General features: G+C 41.1%; 1 protein-coding gene across 1 annotated transcript; it reads right to left on the bottom strand.

The window, feature by feature from the left end:
- Positions 1–278: 278 nt before the first annotated feature.
- LOC134791720 (uncharacterized) lies at positions 279–21,635 on the bottom strand. Its single transcript, XM_063762839.1, has 7 exons — positions 21,446–21,635; positions 21,139–21,336; positions 19,791–19,897; positions 19,088–19,423; positions 18,323–18,591; positions 1,737–1,882; positions 279–960 (listed from the first exon to the last, which is right to left on the bottom strand). Exons 2-7 carry the CDS (start codon positions 21,266–21,268, stop codon positions 761–763), a joined length of 1,188 nt encoding a protein of 395 aa, XP_063618909.1. The 5' UTR covers positions 21,269–21,336; positions 21,446–21,635; the 3' UTR covers positions 279–760.
- Between the last annotated feature and the right edge of the window lie 721 nt (positions 21,636–22,356).

The following is a 22,356-nucleotide window of genomic DNA, read 5'->3' as shown; positions in this document are numbered from 1 at the left end:
GACCAAATTACGTAGGTTGTGTTTGGTATGACGTCGTCGCATTGCGTATGTTCTGTTTCTGTCCCTCAAGAGCGTATGGCATATCTATAGGAAATATACTCAATTTATGCCCCACATAAATGTGTCTATAAAACAATAGTCATTCGACGAAGCCGTCGTCGCAGGGCAATCGTGCGGGGTGCGAGGGGTGGGTCGCGCGCACCCGAGCTGCATACATCGTCATTGTTAGTAGCTCGGTACTACTTACAACCTAGCGTGTCTTATTTGAAATGTTTGTATTATGAATATATCTATGATTGCTCTAATTATGGTGGTGCCTCTTTAACTTTGCTCACCCGTTACCATCAATATGTCGTCTCTTTGACTCCCCCAATCCAAGTGAACGAGTCTGAACAACCGTCCGTTTAACTCCCGCTTACCCCTAACACTTGCTAACTCAAGTGTTGCCAGGTAAGTCATTAAACATTACCCATTACCCAGATATTAAATTCAGGTATTTTAAGAATGTTGCCAAGTGAAATTCATATTTGCTTACACTTTTTGATATAATTACTAAAACATCATGACATTTTGGCAAAAAAAAAACATTTTTGGTACAAGGTTTTACCGCTGGCTGTACTTTTCTTTCCAAATCGCGACAATTCTAAAAACCCAAACACAATTACATAGTTTGTGTTGTTTTATTACAGAGTTCCCATGGCAACCTCCTGTCTCCGTCATCAGATCAGCTCCATGGAGAAATGACCACTCCTGTTCGCTCTTAAGTATTCTCGGCTCGAAGAGCCGCAATTGTTACATCAAACAGCAGCATGGTGCTCGCGCGCCGCGCTTGCCCGACCCCTGAACTACACTCAGAAGTATTTTCTTTTGGGTCCGGAGCGGCCATCACTTTGCAGACGATACAGGTGTCTCTGGGATATAGGTCGTGGCGGCTGCTCGGGAGCAGTACTTTAGCTATACCTGGAAAATGGGAATTAGTAGTTTAGGACAGGTTAAACAAATCGATTTAAACCCTAAAATGTTTAGAAGATTCTGTCGAAATAATATGTTATTTCAATTCACTCTAATCAAAATAAACCGGTAAATTACTTAACACCATATAATATTCGAGGTAAATATAATAGTATTTTATACAATCATGATATAATAATCATGATGTCCTGTTGGTCGTCCTCAATACCGTTGGGCAGATAGAGTGGAGGCAGATCTCCGTGAGCTCGGCGTCGGCGAAAGCTGGCGGGATACCGCTCTGGACCGATCAAAGTGGCGTGCTCTTGTGTTGGAGGCCAAGACTCATTTTGGGTCACCGCGCCAACCAAGTAAGTAAGTAAGTATGATATAATAGAGAGTCGAGTACCGTGTTTAAACCACAAAGCTGCTGAAGGGCCTAAGTAAGGTACAATATTCAAAAGTTTGATTATAATTGTATACAATACAAATTCTACTATACAGAAGGCAGATAAGACAAGACAGAGAGGTTGTAAGGGCGACAACGCACTTACAACCCCTCGGGTGTTGCGGGTGTCCATGGGCGACGGTAATTGCTTACCATCAGGCGATTGGTCTGCTCGTTTGCCTCCTATATTATTACAACCTAATTAATTAAACAAAATTAGGTAAGTTACTGTAAAAGAGGCTGTTTGATGTCTTTTGGTTAAATTCATTATAGTTTACTAAAGTGTTTTGGAGTACAATCGACGAGTAGAAAAAATATTAAATAAAAAATTGTAATTTACCTTCAGCTTCATCCTCGTCGGCTTCATTGATCGATGTGGTTGTGTTTTCATTTCCACCTGTACCCGGGTCTGCCGGCCTCATGGTTTCTAACGCCTCGCATTGGCGCGCGATCTCGGCCGCCAGCTCCGCCGCTACTTCTTGCTTTCTGGAATTATCCATTGGCATGTTAAACATTTTTTTATGATATAGGATATAAACGAGCAGACGAATCGCCTGATCAACACCAACACCAGAGGTGTTGTAAGTGCGTTGCCGGCCTTTAGAGGGGAAGTACACTCTTTTCAAAAAGGTTTGAAGGTCGGGTATTTAAAAAAAAACGATTTATTTTCCCTAAAAACGGCAAAAATCATTTCCTCATGGGTGATGTAAAAAGCATTGTTTCACATGGAAGCCAAACTATTTCCACCTTGGGAGAATACTTAAATCCCGCACTACCCTACCTCTCTACCTACCTCCTACTACCTACTCACCTCTACCTGAGGATTAAAATATACGCCCACGCCATAAATATGTAATTTGCTCCCATGTGACACAATCTATTTATTTATTTTAATCTTTGGCTATGGCTATGGCTGGAGGAGACTGTCGGAAGCCTTGAGGGCACAAATGCCCTCAAAAAAGACCGATAGGAGAAGGAACTCTGAGTGCAAACCGAGTGTGGCGGTACACTTTGAAGCAGCAGCCCTGCTGGCCGTCTAGGATACTATGGGCTAATAACCTGTATATCCGAATCCAAACAATTATTACTGAAACTCAAAGAAGGAATACGCGGACCGATTTAAACAAACTGACCTATGGCACGAAATTAAGGACTCTGATTGGCTGTTGGAATGTTCGCACAATGCGTGAGGAAAGTAGAGGACACCAGGTGGTCAAATATATGCGAGACTATAAGTTGGATATACTGGGCATTTCGGAAACAAGATGGAAGGATTTTGGAGAGCAGCAGATTGAATACTACACCCTATTATTACCGCACGTACCACGTAGTTTTCATGCGGCATGTTGATTTTGCTTTGGTGATTTTATCTATAAACGAAGCTTTGTTTACGCTACCGATAAAGGAATTGTAATGTGTTTCGAGACAAACCTGAAAAACGAATACTCAGGGCAGGTGGAGAAGCATGAGTATGGTGTGGGAATCTTGCTTACCAGGAAGGCCCGTACTAGTTTGCTTGATTGGAAACCTGTGTCGAACAGAATTATCACAGCTCGCTTCAAAACTAATGTCAGAAATATTACTATAGTGCAATGTTACGCACCAACCAACTCGGCAAATTTGACTCACAAAGAAGTTTTTTATAACCAGCTTAGCGCTTCAATGCGAAATATTCCAAAGGGCGACATTATGATTTGTTTAGGCGACTACAATGCTCAGGTAGGAAGTGAAAATCAAGGCATAGAACCGTGGATAGAGAAGCATGCATTGGGCAATAGAACCGAAAATGGAAACATGCTTGTAGACTTCTGCTGTGAATACGACCTAGTGCTTGGAGGCTCCGTTTTTCCGCATAAGGACTGTCACAAAGTGTCTTGGATTTCACCAGACAGAAAAACGGAAAATCAGATAGACCATGTCATGTTAAGTAGGAAATGGAGACACTCACTACTGGATGTCCGCAACCGAAGGGGAGCCGATGTGAACAGTGACCACCATCTCATTGTTGCCAAAATAAGCTTGAAGATAGCAAAGGTTCATAGTTCAGTCTGTGCGCAAGCGCGGTTCGCAGCGGGTGCGCGTGACGTTGTTTATTACGTAAAAATGTCGAGTTTCAAAGTATTAAAATGCGCGAGTTGCAACATTGTAGTTAGCGAGTTGCTGGCATTCGTACAGCATAAAAGTGAAGTGATGGACAATGAAAATATCATACGGATATGTGCTACGGCTTTTACACCCGAGGAAATTGTGAACGCGAAGTCGTTACTTTTTGAATCCGTTACTGTGAACAAAAGAAAGATATCGCGTCGAAACCAGGGGAAGTCGCAGAGGGATCTCGAGGACATCATTACGTTGTTCAAAGAAACTGACCCTGAGCTTATTCCGACGTTCGTAGCGAAAGATTTACATAAATTACCACCAGTAACGTTCGATCCACAGACCAACCCCTATAGACCGAGCTTATAGGACGACTCGCAGTCACCGCCCGTATGGTGTATAGGTCAAATATAAGATTGTTCGCGCGCCGCTCCGATCAGTTGCGCCCAAGGTTACGACCTGTTAGCAGTGTGCACGAGTCTAAGAAAATAAATCGTAAACTATTGAATTCATTGGGAAATCATGGGATATTGCAGCGTAAAATGGTGTGGCAAGTCATCTAAGACATCTACATACGAAACAGATGGAAAAACATCCCACAGGAAAGTCAAATTCATTATTTCATTGAATAACGTTTCTTGTCCGCGGGGTTCATTTTATACTGGTCAGAAGCAGAGGCGAAGTATGTCCGTCCCTTTTCGTCAACTTAAAAATGCAATGCGCTATCCCTTTCCCTTTCGACTAGTGATGTGACGATGATGGTTTTCAGTTGCGGAAACTTCGTGCTTCGTCATACCGTATTGTACCATTTTAGACATAATATATAGGTAACATGTTGTGTAAGTTTTTTTAGAATCCTCTAGGCCAGCGGAGCAGTTAGGCCGCATGTCACGAGGTGGACCTGATCATGAACTTCAAAGAAGTACCTACGAGGGAACTCGGTGTTGGTTTGTGATAGACATATGTTGTATGGGTTATTTAGAATCCTCTAGGTGAGCAGTTAGGCCTAATGTCACGAGATGGACCTGATGATGAACTCCAAAGAAGTGCGAGGGAACTCGGTGTTGGTTTGTGATAGACATAGGTTGTATGGGTTTTTTAGAATCCTCTAGGTAAGCAGTTAGGTCTCATGTCACGAGATGGACCTGATGATGAACTTCAAAGAAGTGCGAGGGAACTCGGTGTTGGTTTGTGATAGACATATGTTGTATGGGTTTTTTAGAATCCTCTAGGTGAGCAGTTAGGTCTCATGTCACGAGATGGACCTGATGATGAACTTCAAAGAAGTTCGAGGGAACTCGGTGTTGGTCTGTGATAGACATATGTTGTATGGGTTTTTTAGAATCCTCTAGGTGAGCAGTTAGATCTCATGTCACGAGATGGACCTGATGATGAACTTCAAAGAAAGTTCGAGGGAACTCGGTGTTGGTTTGTGATAGACATATGTTGTATGGTTTTTTTAGAATCCTCTAGGTGAGCAGTGTGTATCGATCATAGATAATAACTTTATTTTCATAAACCTGAGTGTTGCCACCCTTACATACTAAGTATTCAGTCACACATCTTCCTTTTTCTTTAACAAAAAGTAAGTTTTTACATCACTAGTTATCGGTTATTATTGACAACGGTTACATCTCTAGTTGACGTTTCTTATGAGTGACAGTGACATTGACACATTTATAAAATCTAACCTAAAAAGTAATACGTAACTTATGTTTTTGATTAGTTAACAATTATAGTACGTACAAAAAAAATGAAACATTAAGCTGTTACATAGCATTGGAATAACTGATCAACTCAACCATTCCAGTTTGGGAGGAGTTATGCGAGACGAAGATTTACAACAGGCTTATTAACAAAATTGATAATTCTGTGTTTTATGACAATAAAGATTATCAAATTAATATCAATTGTGTTATTTACTTCCACTAATTATTGATTGTCCTTTTTCACAAATACAGTAGGTACACGACACTATCACTGTTTGTCTTTGATTTTAACTTAAAATATTAAAATAATAAAGTTCACATTTAACAGTCTTTACACAAACACTTTTTTGTAGGCTTCACATGCCGTCCAGATCTGGTAGTGATGGTTTCTTTTTCTGGTGAAGTCTCCAGGCTTGTGGATGATGATGATTCAGGGGTAATAAAAGGGGTTGATAGTGGTGATCCTTCATCAGTTTCAAGGTTGGGCTGATGTATGGGAGAGTTTACTGTGATCTCTTCTGTCGGTGTATTAGGTCTCATTTCAGGTGATGATAACATTAGATGTTGGTCTTCTGTTGGTGGCGAGTAGTTCGTAGTCTCTGTTTGTTCGGAAGTTGTCTCTAGGCTTGGTGAAGATGGCAGGTATTGTGAAGGTGGTGTGAGAGTAGAGGTGCTCTGTGCCTTTGTAGTAGCTTGATCGGGTAATTCAATTATGGCTTTTCTGTTCTTCCTCATTACTCTTCCTTTTTCTGTCAATATATTGTAGCTTCGAGGTTCTTCTCTTTTCTCAGTGACTGTTCCATGTACTTGTTCATTTGGTAGAAAGACTCTTTTTCCAGTTTCCAATTCAGGTAGTGCTTTCACTCTGTGTCTCTTGTCATAGTTTTCTTTAGCTTTTTCTCTTCTTTTTAGTAACTGTTCTCTGAAGTGTTCTATATTTTGTACTTTTGGCTTCAGTGCTGAATATGTTGTTGGTATATTTGTATTCAGAAGTCTCGACATAGCAATTTGTGATGGAGCAACTCCTAGTTTATTGGGTGTTGTTCTATAGTGTAGTAGTCCGAGTAAGGGATCTTCTGGATTTTTATCAAATATTGCCTTGATTATCTTTACACCTATCTCGGCGGCTCCATTACTCTGGGGGAAATGGGGGCTTGAAGTGATATGTGTAAATTCCCAGTCTGTTGCAAATTGTTTGAACTGCTTTGAGGCAAATTGAGGGCCATTATCTGATCTTAAGATGTGGGGTATGCCATGTCTTGCCATAATGCATTTTAGGTGTTTGATTATTGCCATAGAAGTGGTAGATGTGAGTGATACTACTTCAGGGTAGTTTGACAGTGTATCCCTTACAACCAGGTATTCTTTTCCTTTGTAGGTACATAGATCAGCTGCTATGACTTCAAATGGGTTTTCAGGTATTTCTCCAGGTATGAGAGGTTCAGGCCTTTGTGTGGTCAGTTTAGCGCAGAACTCACATTTTTGTGACCATAGGGTGATGTCATGTTCCCATGTAGGCCACCATACTGCATATTTGGCTCTCATTTGGCTCTTGACAGCTGTAACATGTCCAGTATGAAGTTTTTCAATTGTGGTTTGTCTCAGTTTTGTAGGTATGAATATTTTCAGTCCACATGTGATTAATTCATTAGTTAGAACGAGGTCTTCTTTATGTTTCCAAAATGGTTTTAATTCTTCTTCAATGCTTTTATAGCTGGGCCATCCATTCATTATATAGATGTATAGTTTCTTGCATATCTCATCTTCTTGTTGTGCTTCTTTTATTTTTTGTAGACGTTCGTCTGAGAAAGGCATAGCTTTCTGGATGCTCAGAAATGTTGATTGCTCAAGCATGTCGCTCTTCTCGAGAATGTCTTTGTCCTCTTCTGTAGTTGGAAGCGGAGCTCTGGATAGCATGTCAGCTGTGTACATAAGCTTTCCGGGGACATGTTCTACTTTGTATTCAAATGGGGTCATTCGCATTCGAAACCTTTGCAGCCTAGTGGGCAAGTCTGCAATGGGCTTCGACCCTAGTATAGCGAGTAGTGGTTTGTGGTCAGTCCTTAAATGGAACATTGGCAGACCTTGTAGATAGAGTTTGAAGCGTTCACATGCCATGGTCGATGCGCATGCTTCCTTTTCAATCATAGCATATCGCTGTTGTGTGGGTGTGAAAGCCGATGACCAGAAATGTACCGGTTTCCAGATATCTCCGTGTTTCTGTTCTATCACGGCACCCATGCCATACTGCGATGCATCTGCCGAGACCCTAGTTTCCAGGCTTGAGTCATAGTGAGCTAGCTGGGGAGCTGAAGTAAGCAACTTTTTGATCTCTTGAAATGCAGTAGTGTGTTCAGCATTCCATTCCCTTGTAGAGTCTTTTTTTAGTAGATCACGGAGAGGTTTTGTCAGATCTGCTATGTTTGGTAGGAATCTGAGGTGTTGATTCATTGCTCCCATGAAGCTTCTTAGTGCAGTGAGGTCCTTGGGTATTGGTAGATCAATTATAGCCTTTATTTTATCTTGAATAGGTTGTACTCCATTGCTTGTTATCTTGTAACCTAAGAATATACATTCATTTGTTCTGAAGATACATTTCTTCTTATTTAGGGTCACTCCTCCTTTCTGTAAAGCTTTGAGTACTTGTCTGAGGTTCTCATCATGTTTTTTTATAGTTTTTCCGTGAATTAAAGTGTCATCAACATGATTTATGCAACCTTTAATGCCTGCTAGTATCGTGGCCATTTTCCGTTGAAAAATCTCACTTGATGAGTTCATACCCATTGGCATTCTGTTGAATCTATATCTTCCAAAGGGGGTGATAAAAGTAGTTAGATCTTTTGAATTCTCAGTAAGTTCAACTTGGAAATAGCTTTTTACAGCATCAATTTTTGAAAAATATTTGGATCCCGCAAGTTGTGCCAAGCATTCTTCTACAGTTGGTAAAGGATGATATTCTCTCATGACGCTTTTGTTTAGTTCTGTGTAGTCAACTGTGACACGCACACTAGTAGTGTCATTTTTGTCAGGGACAGGTACCATGGGAGCGCACCATTTGGTTGGGTGTGTGACAGGTTCTATCACTTTCATATCTTGAAGACTCCGCAGTGCCTTTTCCACCTTAGGTCTTATTGGGATGGAAATATGCCTTGGAGCAGTTACTGCGTACGGCCTGGTACTCTGTTTCAATTGTATGTTGTACCCTCCCTTCATGACTCCTAATCCTGCAAATAGGTCCGGAAACTCATCTTCAGGCATTGTCCCGCCGGAGATTTGCATAATTTCAGTCTTTTCATGCCATTTAACAATATTGAAAGTGTCACACTCGGTTAATCCTAGTAGTGGTGTGTATTGGTCTTGCAGCACATAGACGTCTGTGACTAAGGTTTTGTTTTGCCATGTCAATTTGACATTAGGGCATACACCTCTTGAAGGCAATATCACTCTACATGGTCCTAGTAATTTCTCCTTGACTTCTGTTGGCTTTGGTAGTTTTAGCTTGACTCTCAGTTCGGGGCTTATGACGGTTTCCGATGAACCAGTATCGACTTTGAACTTGACTTTTTGGCCATCATTTACTAATATTGTAGCATATTTAGTTTTTGAGCGGGCTGATCGTGGTGCTGAGTTTACAGAATCAATAATTTTCTCCGAGCTTTCTATGCTTCCAAAGAAAAATTCATCTTCATCTTCTATCACCTCATTAACAGTCTTTTGTTCCTTTTTGTCTTCTTTCTTTTTCTTACAGACAACTAGCCAGTGCCCTTTTAGTCCGCATCCTTTACAGGTGGAGTTTGTTGCTTCACAATCTGCAAACTTGTGTTTGGGCGAACGCCCGCACTTTCTGCAGTAATCAGTAGTTCCGGCTTGCTTTATCGGTTTCTTCACGCTCATTCTTTTACTAACGTAGTGTACTTCGGGGGCTTGGTTGGGATTGACTTTGAGTGTGGCCATGTTGGCCTCCACGACTTCGGCGTGTCGAACCCTGTTTATGACGGTTTCGAGTTTCGGCTCCTCTTCTAGGTTTTGAAGTGCCTTTGAGAGTTCCGTATCTCTCATACCAGCGACAATTCTGTCACGTATAAGTTCGTCTTCGAGAGTTCCAAACTCGCATTTTTTTGCAATGTTGTGCAAGTCTGTGATGAAATCGTCTATGGACTCGTCTTCCTTTTGCACGCGTTGATTAAACCTGGCTCTGCTATACATCTTGGTTTTGCGCGCTGTATAATATGATTCGAATTTGCCTTTGACGATGTCATAAGATTTCATGTCACTTTCAGTCAGTTTCATTGATGCGATGACGTTGTTGGCCTGGCCACCCATGATGTACAGCAACGAATTCACCTGAGTTTCGCTCGGTAGCATCTTTAAGCGTGTGGTTTCTCGGTATTGTTCAAATCGAGTTATCCAGTTTTGCCAGTCGACCGCTTTGAAGCTGAATTGTTGGGGCGGCGGCGTGGTCATGCCGGGCAGGAAGTTGATAGCTTGAGCACCTAATGATGTCGTTGCGGCAGGTTGAGACGCAAGTTGTGTCTGCAGCTGCTGTATTAGCAACATTTGGTCATCTATTTGCTTCTTTAGCTCTTCCATGATGGTTTTTATAATTATTTTTCACTTTTAGAAAATTAACCACCGCTGTCACCATGTGTATCGATCATAGATAATAACTTTATTTTCATAAACCTGAGTGTTGCCACCCTTACATACTAAGTATTCAGTCACACAAGCAGTTAGGTCTCATGTCACGAGATGGACCTGATGATGAACTTCAAAGAAGCGCGAGAGAACTCGGAGTTGATTTGTAATAGGCATATATTATTGGTCCATTTGAATATGTTTTCAATATAACCTTCAATGACCTTAATAAAACGGACAAAAGAAAATAATTGTATGAGATTTTGGCGACACTTTTTTCTCGTATCGAAAGAGATTGCGATTCTGAGTGGAAATAATATAAAAAATCTAAACTTTAAAATTCATGTTCTGGGTACTTTAAACAGAAATGCCCTAACATGTTAAGTAAAAATTTCAGGTACATTGTTAAATTACTTAATGAAATATTAAATTAATCAATATAATTATTAAGTAAGTTTACTCTAAGTATACTACTTGTAACAATTTTACCACAATAAATTTCGATATCACTGGTAGCAGTACCCACTACCTGTAATGAACATGTCCCATCCCTACGCTTGCACGTGTCAGCGCGCCATGTTTGAAACGACCAATCGCAATGCCGTGAGCGCCCCTCCCGCACCTCACAGTTTGGTGATTTGCGTCTCGAACAAAATGGCCAATATTAGGTTTCTAGAGGCGGTGTTCTGTGCGTTCGATCATATTGATGTTACAAGATTGCTCAAAGACTTACTCATTATGCAGTCAGATTTAAAAACAATAAAGGAGTCATATGTGACGTCGTCTCAGTTGGAAGAGGTCAAGAACTCTTTTTACGAGGGAAGGTACGCTTCGTTAATTGGTGGCCAAAATGTAAACAAAAAACGCGGTGCATTCATGTTAAACGATATGGACAGCGGGCCGATCGGGCTGATTCAGTGTGGTGATTCCGTATCAGGTGTGGAAGCTAGCTCGCCGCCGGCGCATCAGCAGTTTCGCGAACTAAGTGCTGAGAAGCATATGTCGTCTCACTCGCTCGCACTGCAACACAATAAGACACCCATCTCACCTGCACCCGATGACGAGACTAGAGGCGCAGGCGCATACGAGCCATGTGCGAGGAAAAGTAATAAAATAGTCGACATCGAAACGGACCGCGCGGATCGAATCTTAGTAGCCCCGCCTTCATATGTTATGAAAACAACAAGTCCTGCACCGTTAAAGTCAAGTCATTTTGCTGATGTTGTTAAAAATGGGACTTGGGAGGAAAACAAACCGGATGCTGAATGGATGTTAGTGCAAAGGAAGAAATTGCGAAATCAATTTATTGGAAATACTGGCAAGGCGAGCCCTAGTGAGAAATTTAAAGCCGCTATAACCAAAGTACCGCTATTTATTTCAAATGTACATCGAGATACAACCAGCGAGGATATAGCGGAATACATTAGAAACAAAACAAGTGAAGTCGTAAAACTTGAAAAGGTGGTAATGAAGCGAGACAAAGGGTATGATGCCTACAAATTTTTTGTAAACAAAACCAAGTTAAATGTGTTTTTGAATACACTGTGCTTGGACACACTGTGGCCGGACGGAATAAAATTCCGTAAATATGTTTATTTCAAAAGCAGTAACCCGAATAGCCGGGAGACTGCTCGCGATAGTAAAGTGAGAAGAAGTCCCACCTCAATTCATACCTAGTACAATGCGTGGAGATAACATGTGTAGACTTTTGTCCTTTAATTGTAAGTCTATAAAGAGATCTGTCGACTTTATTAAGACGTGCTGTGAGACATATGATATCATCGCCTTGCAGGAGACGTGGCTTCTACCCCACGACCTACCATACTTGGGGAGTATACATAAAGGATTTGGGCATGCAGGAACGTCGGCGGTGGACACTGCAGCGGGAATCCTGCGCGGGCGACCCCACGGCGGTGTCGCACTCTTGTGGCGAAAGGATATCTGTCAATCAGTGTCGATAATTGAGTGTGATAGTCCGCGCTTAGTGGGTATTAAAGTGACCACAAGTGATCGACAGTTACTGATTATGAGTGTGTATATGCCTGTAGACATTAGTGAGAATTTACTGGAATTTACACAGTGTCTTGGAGAAATTTGTGCCGTAGTTGAAACAGCTGGTGTAGAATCTGTGATAATCTTGGGTGATTTTAATGCGCATCCTGGTGAGAACTTTGGTAAGGAACTTTTAGAATTTTGTTTAGAAAATGGTTTTACTTGTGCTGATATTGTGAAGTTAGGTTTACACTCTGACAGTTACACGTATCTTAGTGAGGCGCACGGACCTAGACGGTGGTTAGATCACTGTTTAGTATCGGAGTTGGTGTTGAAATCGGTCATTAATATTAGAATAAATAATGATGTATTTTGGTCTGATCATTTTCCGATGGAAATAGAAATTAACATAAACATTGTACGATGTAAAGTAAACATAGGTAATAGACCGCGAAATTGTGTAATATGGGGTGAGAGGAGTTCAGAACAGGTGAGTGAGTATCATGACGCCTGTAACAACAGGTTGCGTGATATTGACCTTCCTGAGGAGCTCAGAGAGTGTTGTAATAGAAACTGTGATAATGTGGGACATCATGTGATTATAAATCACCTGTATAGTAGGATTGTAAGTATTTTAGTGGAAGCGTCTGTATTGAGCTGTAAAAAGTCTGTAAAGCGGAAAGGAGGATATATCACAGGATGGAACAAACATGTGAGTGCGGTGCATAGGGAGGCAAGATTGAAATTTCTGGAGTGGGTAGATTGTGGTAAACCCAAGTTTGGAAGTATATACCGTGACATGTGTGATAGCAGGCGCAGGTTTAAGTGTAGGTTAAAATGGTGTCAAAACCACCAAGACCAAATTAAAATGGATGTTTTGGCCTCCCATCGCTCAAATGGCGACTTTAAGTCATTCTGGAAGCACACTAATTCCCTTAACGTAAGACCTAGCCTGCCAGTGAGTGTTAATGGATGTAATGAGCCATCGGAAATAGCAAAGTTATTCAGAGATAAGTTCAAAGTGGAGTCCCCGCTGGGTACCACAGTACAGTCATGCAATGCTGAGTCCGGTGCTGAGTTCACCGTGTTCACATGTAAGGAAGTATCCGATGTGATCCGTCATATGACGCGAGGAAAGTCACCGGGACACGATGGACTTAGCATCGAGCATCTGCAGGCCGCTGGAGTACACTTACCCAGAGTGTTAACTATGCTATTTTCGTTGTTTATTGGTCATACCTATTTGCCGGATGAGATGTTGAGGACAATTGTCGTACCAATAGTTAAAAATAAAACCGGGGACGTGTCAGACGCAGGTAACTATAGGCCCATCTCATTAGCTACAATAATAGCTAAAGTACTTGACGGGGTGCTTGACTTGCGACTTGGTAGATACCTAAATTTACACGATGCACAGTTTGGTTTTAGAGCAGGATTATCTACTGAGACCGCCATTTTAAGTCTAAAGCACACCGTCAAGTATTACACTGACAGGAGCACGCCTGTATATGCGTGCTTCCTCGATCTGTCTAAAGCTTTTGACATGGTGTCCTATGGTATCCTGTGGGATAAACTATCATCATGTAAGGTCCCGCGTGAAGTGGTAGATATTTTTAAATATTGGTACGGCAACCAGACCAATACGGTTAGATGGGGGGTAGCACAGTCGGAGGCATATAAGTTGAAATGCGGGGTGAGGCAGGGGGGTCTAACCTCACCGAAGCTTTTCAACTTGTATGTTAACGGGCTGATAGAGGAGCTCAGCAGAATGCCGGTGGGGTGTTATATCGACGGCGTCAGCGTGAACAACATAAGCTACGCCGACGATATGGTGCTGCTGTCCCCCTCTGTCAGTGCACTCAGGAAAATGCTGGGTGTCTGTGAGGCCTACGCAGAAAATCACGGTCTTATATACAACTCCAAAAAGAGCGAAGTCCTAGTTTTCAGGTCAAACAAAATGAACCCTAAGCATGTGCCTTCTATAGCTTTGAAAGGTAATGACCTACAGAGGGTTTCACATTTTAAGTACCTAGGACACTATGTGACGGAGGACCTCAAGGACGATCTCGATTTGGAGAGGGAACGAAGGGCATTAGCGGTCAGAAGCAATATGTTGGCTCGTAGGTTTGCCCGTTGCTCAAAACAAGTTAAAATCACCCTTTTTAAGGCGTTCTGCCAAGTATTCTACACGGGTAGCCTATGGGTCAACTACTAGGGCTTCCAATACCGGGATCCCGGGATCCCGAAATACCGGGATCCCGTCTGATTTAACGCATTTTTCAATCCCGGTATTTTCAAAAACAAGGAAAATGTGCTGATTATAACGGTTAAAATCCATTAAAATTATTAAATTCGGCTGTATCAAGAAGATTACTAGCCCATTTAATTAAAGAAGATCATTTAATTGAAACAAGATCAGTGCATATGCGTTAGATACATATTTGGTGATGAATTCTGATGTTCAGAATATGATATTAATATAATTAGTTCTTAAAATTATGCCAATAAGTAAATACCGTATCATTAATTATGGGGACAACTTTACTTAGCCGTTTTTTTGTATTATAATTTTATTTCAAAATTACACATGTGTTTAATTAGAGCTTTCTTCTAGCTGAGCTTATTCTTGTAGCTGTCTCTGTCATTTCGCTTGCAACAGAAATTGAAGGGATTCCAAAACGTGGGGTGTAAAAACGGTTTTATGTAAAAATAAAAATTCACCACATTTATTCCGCAGCTGCTCAATTGAGCAATCATGAAGAGGACACTTAGATAACATGTTCTGGCAGCTTATTAACCTTTTGTTACTTTAAATCGTACCAAAGAGTCGGTGAAATAGTCTCAAATTCAGCTCGATAGGCTTGTCCAGACTATACATATTTGCTATACGGTATTAAAAGCATCATAAAGTCCCTAAAATAAAAAAATATGTCATACCTTCTTAAATCAGATATAGCTTAACACACACCACACACACTTAAAAATACCCTCACATCATACTCTAAGAACATAGTAATACAAAATAATACACATGCCAACAGTTAGACCAGGTTTTATCTGTCCCTATAATTAACGATACGGTCTTTAGAAAGAAATAAGCAAGGAATTGTAGTATGACACTTTAAACTCTCGGGTTTTGTACACATATTTAATTAAAGGTAAAAACAATGAAATTATATCGCGGTAGACCCGTTTGTGTAATTGAATTGTAGTATGGCAAACGATTTTTTGGTGGCAAATTTGAATATAGTTGGCTGGTTTATTAGGTTGAACTAAAATGTAACTGGTGAAGTCAACAAGGCGGATAAAATGATTGCCAACCTGGAGGGTGACATGATAATTATTACAGTTGGCGATTATTGTTTAATATCCTAAGCCCTAGGCTAAGGACATACATATCCGGTGTTATAGTGAGCCTTATTTTAATAAAACTCAAAAAATTTAAGCGATTCATAGTCAATACCGGGATCCCGGGATCCCGGTATTGATAAAGACAGTTTCGGTATTAATACCGGTATTGAAAGAGGTCCGGTATTTGGAAGCCCTATCAACTACACGCTGAAAGCCTATAATGCCCTTCGTATCCAGTATAATGATGCCTTCAGAGTCCTGTTGAGGTTGCCACGGTTCTGTAGCGCGTCAGGAATGTTTGCCGAGGCGCGTACCGACGACTTTTATGCGATCAGGCGAAAGCGGGTCGCATCCCTGCTAAACCGCATCCGACGCAGCGACAACAGGATACTGAAGGTAATCGCTGACAGACCAGATAGTTCCATCCTGTGCACTTGGGTCAAAATTATTAATTAAAAAGATATATTTAATATTTTTTAGGACATTTGTTTATTTCTATTTGTACTTTTGACATGAAATCATTATTTATATGAATAACAATATTGTGACATCGTTCAATTCAATTCTAGACAATTTTATTTTACTTATTATTTATTATACATATATCCATTATCCATGATTCCAATTAATTTTAATTTTATTATAAATCTTGATCTCATTGTCAAAATATTGTGTTAATGATTAATTTTAATGTACTTACTAACATCTAGCTGTAATGTATTATGGTACTAACAATATTGTATGAAATTTTTATATTCTGAAATAAAGATATTTTTTTTTTTTTTTATAGCAAGACAACCACATCATCTCGGCGATATGATATCTCTAGGCTACATAATGTGGAAACGAGACAATAATTTAGCGCAGAAGTTCACAGCCAATACCACTCCCAGCAAGCTAAAGGCCCATCAGTTGAGAATCACTGGGAACTATTTAGAAGCACAATTCACAAGTGTTGCGACACGTTTCTGGGATACAAGAGCTCTGACAGGAAAGACTGGATTTCTGACGAAACCTGGGACAAAATAGGACACCGGAAGTCAATTAAAGAACGCCTTAACGCTGCAGAAGACCAAAGCACCAAAGAATCACTAGCATATGAGTACTTCCTGTGTGAGAGCGAAGTTAAACGTAGCGCAAAGAGGGACAAGCGGAGAAGAGCGGCATTTATAGCCCGAAGAGCAGAGATGGCGGCCAGTACCGGGAACACTAAAGAGTTATATCGTGCAGGCAGGGAGCTATGCAACAAGAAACCAACAACGCGGCCGATTGCTTACAAGTTGCTTACAACGCTGGAAGATCAGATGCGAAGGTGGCATGAGCATTTTACCGAAGTCTTCCACACCTTGAGCGACGATAATGAAGAGGAAGAAACAGTCGGTACAGCGGAAGTTTTAGATATCAATAGCGACCCTCCAGATATCAACGAAATTACGAGTGCAATAAAAAACTTGAAGAGTGGCAAGGCGCCAGGCAACGATAGTATCCCGGTTGAAGCATTGAAGGCTAACCCGGATGCAATGGCTGGTTTATTGCACCCTCTAATGACAGCCATTTGGGAAACGGGGCGAGTACCTGAAAGCTGGAAAGAGGGGATTATAATCAAGTTGCCCAAGAAAGGAGACCTGTCGCACTGCTCGAACTGGCGAGGGATAAACTTGTTGCCGGTCTGCTCTAAGGTGTTATGCAAAGTTTTGCTTCGAATAATGACGGGTGCTGTTGACTGCAGGCTCAGGGATGAGCAGAGCGGTTTCAGAGCAGGACGATCGTGCACGGACCAGATTAACGTCTTGCGGATGATACTGGAACAATGCAATGAAATGCAAAATGAACTTTTTGCTCTGTTCGTAGATTTTGAGAAGGCATTCGACAGGGTAAAGTGGTCTAGCATATGGCGAATACTGAAGGTAAGGGGAATACCAGTCAAGGTAATAGAGATCATAAAATGCCTGTATGAGGGATCTACCTGCCGAGTATTGCACAAGGCAGTGCTGTCAGACCCGATTCCTGTCACTGCTGGAGTCAAACAGGGTTGCTTGCTGTCGCCGCTGCTGTTCCTGATTGTGTTGGACGATGTGATGCGCAGGGTAACAAGCCCAGGAGAAAGGGGTTTGCCATGGGTAAATGGTAATACCCTTGAAGACATTGACTTCGCAGATGACCTGTGCTTACTCGCAACATCGCGGGAGCACATGCAATTTAAAACTGATGACCTTGCCAATGCAGCTGCGAAGGAAGGCCTGCGCATTAACAGTGCGAAAACCAAGGACATGCGCCTAGACACCAAAAACAAAACACCCATTCATGTGAATGGAGAGCCGGTAGAACAGGTGGATAAGTTCACGTACCTGGGAATATGAATATGAATATGAAGTGTTGTGGATCCACTTGGGGGAGCAGAAGCGGCTATCGGATCGCGCATTAATAAAGCTCGTGCCGCATATGCGCAGTTGAAGCCCGTGTGGATGTCTACAATCATCACTCGCCGTACAAAAGTTAGGATTTTTAACTCCAACATCAAGTCGGTCCTCCTTTATGGATGTGAGACATGGCCCGTGAAAAACACCATAACAAATAGACTCCAGGTGTTTGTAAATAAATGCTTGCGGAGGATTCTGGGAATCTATTGGCTACGGACCATTTCTAATATAAGGTTATGGGAGCTGACTGGCCAAAATCCTATCGACAAGGAACTTCTCCTTAGGAAATGGCGCTGGATAGGTCACGTGTTGCGAAGACCAGACAATCACCTGTCCAAACAAGGTCTGACGTGGCAAACCTCTGGAAAAAGAAAACCCGGTCGTCCACGTACCACCTGGAGGCGCACAGTCAACAAAGAGGTGGCATCCGCTGGCCTCAACTGGAAGAAACTTGAAGAGACAGCGCAGGATCGACAACAGTGGAGAACCCTTCTGAGAGCCCTATGTCCCTGATGAGGGATAACAGGATACCATCATCACCATCATCATCAATCTTTATTGCATAATACATGAAGGTACAAATGGCGGACTTAATGCCTTAAGGCATTCTCTACTAGTCAACCAGTGGGTTAAACCAGAAAGATTAAGAAGGTGCATTGTCTTTAAAGGAAATGAATTTGTAAACAAGAGTATATATGAATATAAACTATGTTATTATCTACCTGAGCTCTTCTTTCCTAGTATCAATCTCCTTCATGGCCCGCTCAGCCCGGCCCCACACATCCTCCTGCACCAGATCCCGGACGCGACTTCTGTTCACAGCCTTCCTGTAGTACTCTTCGGCCCAGAGAGACGGAGTGTACTGCCCGTTTGGGGACTTTGTGCTTCCTTGCTTTGGTGGAGACTTTATACTTCCTTGCCTGGCTGGAGATTTTACACTGTCATTGGAGTGGACCGGTGACTTGTCTTTTATGCTGCTACTTTTCTCCTCCTTGAAATAGAGAAAGGAAACATGTAAAATGCAGAGAAAGTAGTTTTAATAACATAACTGCTGAAGCAGAAATAAATGCAAATGTATTTTAACTATACGATATATATCGTCCACGATTTACGGTTACCATAAGTTAAAGCCCTCATAAAAAAAAAAACTTATTATTCCAAAACATTCCGTGGCCACTAGCATAACTCGCCGGCATATACTGTAGCTACAGCATAACCTTCCCTTTCATCTGTTCAACTCTCAACTCCAAAGTTTTAGCTAGTTTCTAGTGGTTAGCTGAGGTTTCTAAAAAAACCCTGACACTCACAAAGTCCCTCGCAATCCTGAGAAAGGGCCGAAAATCCTGACATGCCACGGGAAATCCTGACGTAAGGCAAACTAAATTTGTAGATTCCTAAAGTAGGCTTTTGTCTTGTGTGCTAAACAAGTACAAAAATAAAAAAAAAATATACCATCATGAAAATCTACACAACTTAAAAGAATTTACCGAAGACTTCCTCTTAAACATAGATGTGATATCTTGCGACTGCAACCAATTCGTAACTTTATTCACTGAATCCTTCCTTCTCTCTCTAATCTCCTCGTCTTCCTTACTCGGCTTTATGAAGTCCTCCGGCTTGACTAGTTTAACAGGCTCTTGAGATAGAGTTAAAGCCATTATTGACGCTATGGCGACGTTGCGAGTTCGCCGAGGCTGGTTAGGCGGCTTATTTTCCTTGTTGTTGTTGGTTTTTGAAATGAAGTGGGGCGTGTGGGGATTTAGTTTTCTGATCTCTATGGGACCGGAGAAACACTCTTCATTGGGAGGATCTTCCCCTTGCATCTGTATGGATTAATTTACGTTTCATTAATTTATTCTTTATTTTGTCTGTGACTTTGTTTGCGTAGGATCATGATAATGATTTTAATCAATAATGATCTTATGTCCTAAAATCTTATATTCCTTGGGCCTCAAATTACCACCATAAGAAATTTCATTAAAAACAGTTTAGTGGTTTAAGAGTGAAGACAGACTGACAAGTTGACAACTACTTTCACATTTATAATATGTATAATTTAAAACTTATTAATAATATATCAATGGCAGACTTAAACTTTTGTCTATTTGTTTAGAATCCTGATTTTTCAGTTACCTTTCTGCATTTTTATAAGATATTTTTATTTGCATATAAAATATGACAAGTTCTCACCAGTTCCAGCATAGTCTTTATCTGGTACAAGTCCGGGCCTGAGCTGAAATCTCCAGTGCCTCCCGGGTCCAAAGACGTCCAGTGCCGGTAATATTCCTCCTCTGTCTCTGAAATCAACATGTTTAAACATTATAAATTTCAGTATTTAAATATTTGTATCAAAGTCTAGTCAAAGGTCCCACTTTGTTGCTTACCATACGGACAAGATGTGTTGTATGTCTATACATATAACCTGTCAAAGCATGCTTATGGCAAGCAGAAAAGCGGGACTTTTTGCTTGGAATCAACAAATTTTATTGGGACACAAGGTATTTACGCACAGCATGAAGTAATGTCTTCACCATTAATTTGATATTCCCTGCTATAACAAGTTTGTGCCAATTTTTTTTAAATCTCTGAATCTGGATGATAGCTTGTATGTGATATTTTATGCAAATAAAAGTTTCAAGACCTTGCGGTTCATCTTTACTATTTCAAACACAAAGCAACCAATGTACACTGTAATATTTATTAAATAGGAACTAAATAAGCATCTTTGTATCATTTAGGCAATGCAGAATCCCGGTTGGTAATCACCAATAAGCAACACATATGTTCAATGGCGGATTTGCCCTAAGGCCAAGTAGGCCCGGGCCTAGGGTGGCAAGATATTAGTGGCAGCAAATTGTGACAATAAATTCACTGTTGATAACAAGAAATAACTCAAAATGTAGTAAATAAAAATTAAATAGAGGGAAAGAGAGGAAGAGGAAGACCGAGACAACATTATTTCAACCAAATAAAAGAAAAGGTTCAGGTCGTGTCATACCAGAAGGTTAAGGAGTTGGCAGAGGACCGGACGAGTTGGAGATTGCTCCACCAACAACAGCACAGCTCTTAAATATAAAGAGAGAGAGAGAGATGAGAAAGAGGCGGCTACAGGATCTAGGGCCTAGGGCGGCAGACTGCAAATCCGCCACTACATTATTATGTTACAGCATTATGCTGTGTTGGGTCCATTTCATTGTGTTGTTAATGTTGTTTGTCCACTTTTGTTGTCTGTACATGTTCATACATGTTTATGACTATCGCTATTTTACTGACTAAAGCAGTTGCTTAGGGCACCATCTTTAATCCTTAAACTGGCAACGAGACTCAGAAGGCAAATTATGATATTATCCTTGAGTCTATTAGCATTTTTTTTTTATATATTCATCAGTACTATTGAGCTTCGAGGAGACTTAAACTCACGACTTTCCAGGTTTTTATGCCAAATTAAGGGATAACTAAGGGACTAAAGTCAGCACTGGTTGAGTTTCCTCTTCGTTTAGACAGTGTTCCAGAAATATACACATGATATAGTTCTTACCTTCTGTAATGTTGTGGGCTGGTGGATTCGCGCCGGCGACTGCAGAGTCGATCCCGCCCGGCACCCAACGACCTTGGGCAAACGACAAGTCGCGCAGGATTGCGGACTCATCGGTCCATTTAGACCCCATCGCTGCTAGTGGCAAAGCCGGTTGCGATTTAATCTATAATTAAAATGATGCCAGACCCCAAAGGCAGCCTAAAACAAAGCCGCGAAGAGGTTATTTCTGATTTTCGATGAGATTTCACAAGAAAAAGTTTAAAAAAGAAAGGTAGTCGATTTAAAATTGGTATAGAGAAATGGCTACCTCTTGTGTCGGTGCTTTTCACAAAGTACTTCAATTTAAAATTATCAATGAACCATTTTAGACCACACACTGAAATAACCCCAGCCGAGACGGCCAATTAAAATTATTACAACACAAACATGAAATAATTTAACAATTCCAATAAAAACTAATTTATTTTTAATTTTGTGCTGAGAGAGATGGTGTTGTTTTTTTTTCATAACGGAAAGCGAACGTCATTAAACGTCAACGGTCAATGTCATGATAACCATAGACAATACAACTCTGTTATACCGTTTATACACGAGCGTGCTGACATGAATTCAAAATAGGGTGGTGATATACGACCAGGGGGGGGAACAGTCCCTTAGCCTAAGCGCGCACCACGATTTTAGTTTTTGCGACACGATTTTAGAATCGCGCTGTAATATATCGCAGAAAATTCACTGCGCGCACTGCGATGAAAAAGTCACGGTTTGTTCATTCTCAACATGGATTTCGTACCAGTCGTTTGTCATGAAACGTTGTCTTTAATATGTGATCGCTGTATGACTTTGAGTATTTATACCACAAAGGTGATCTCCTTCTATTTTCATAATTAAATGGTCAACATCTAGCGTCTTCAGCAGCAGGTTCCGACATGTTGACGCTTGGAGAGGAGCAGGTCCGGGTGCGATTTTATTATCGCATTGCGCGCGGGGCCATACAACTCCGTATGCCGCAATTCACTTTGCGACAATCGCGTCGCGAGCAGTCGCGGAAAAATGTGACAAATCACAATTTTAAAATCGCTGCGATTTTTTTGTCGCATATGCGCGCACTGCCATATAAACACATACGTTACATTTCTGCGACTAAATTATCGCGCGACAAAAAGTCGTGGTGCGCGCTTGGCCTTAGAACGCCAATTATTCGAAAAATAGCGACATCTT

Source organism: Cydia splendana, chromosome 6, assembly GCF_910591565.1.
Source record: "Cydia splendana chromosome 6, ilCydSple1.2, whole genome shotgun sequence".
Lineage (NCBI taxonomy): Eukaryota > Metazoa > Arthropoda > Insecta > Lepidoptera > Tortricidae > Cydia > Cydia splendana.
The sequence above is the reverse complement of the archived record's forward strand: the minus strand, read 5'-3'. Positions and strand labels throughout refer to the sequence as shown.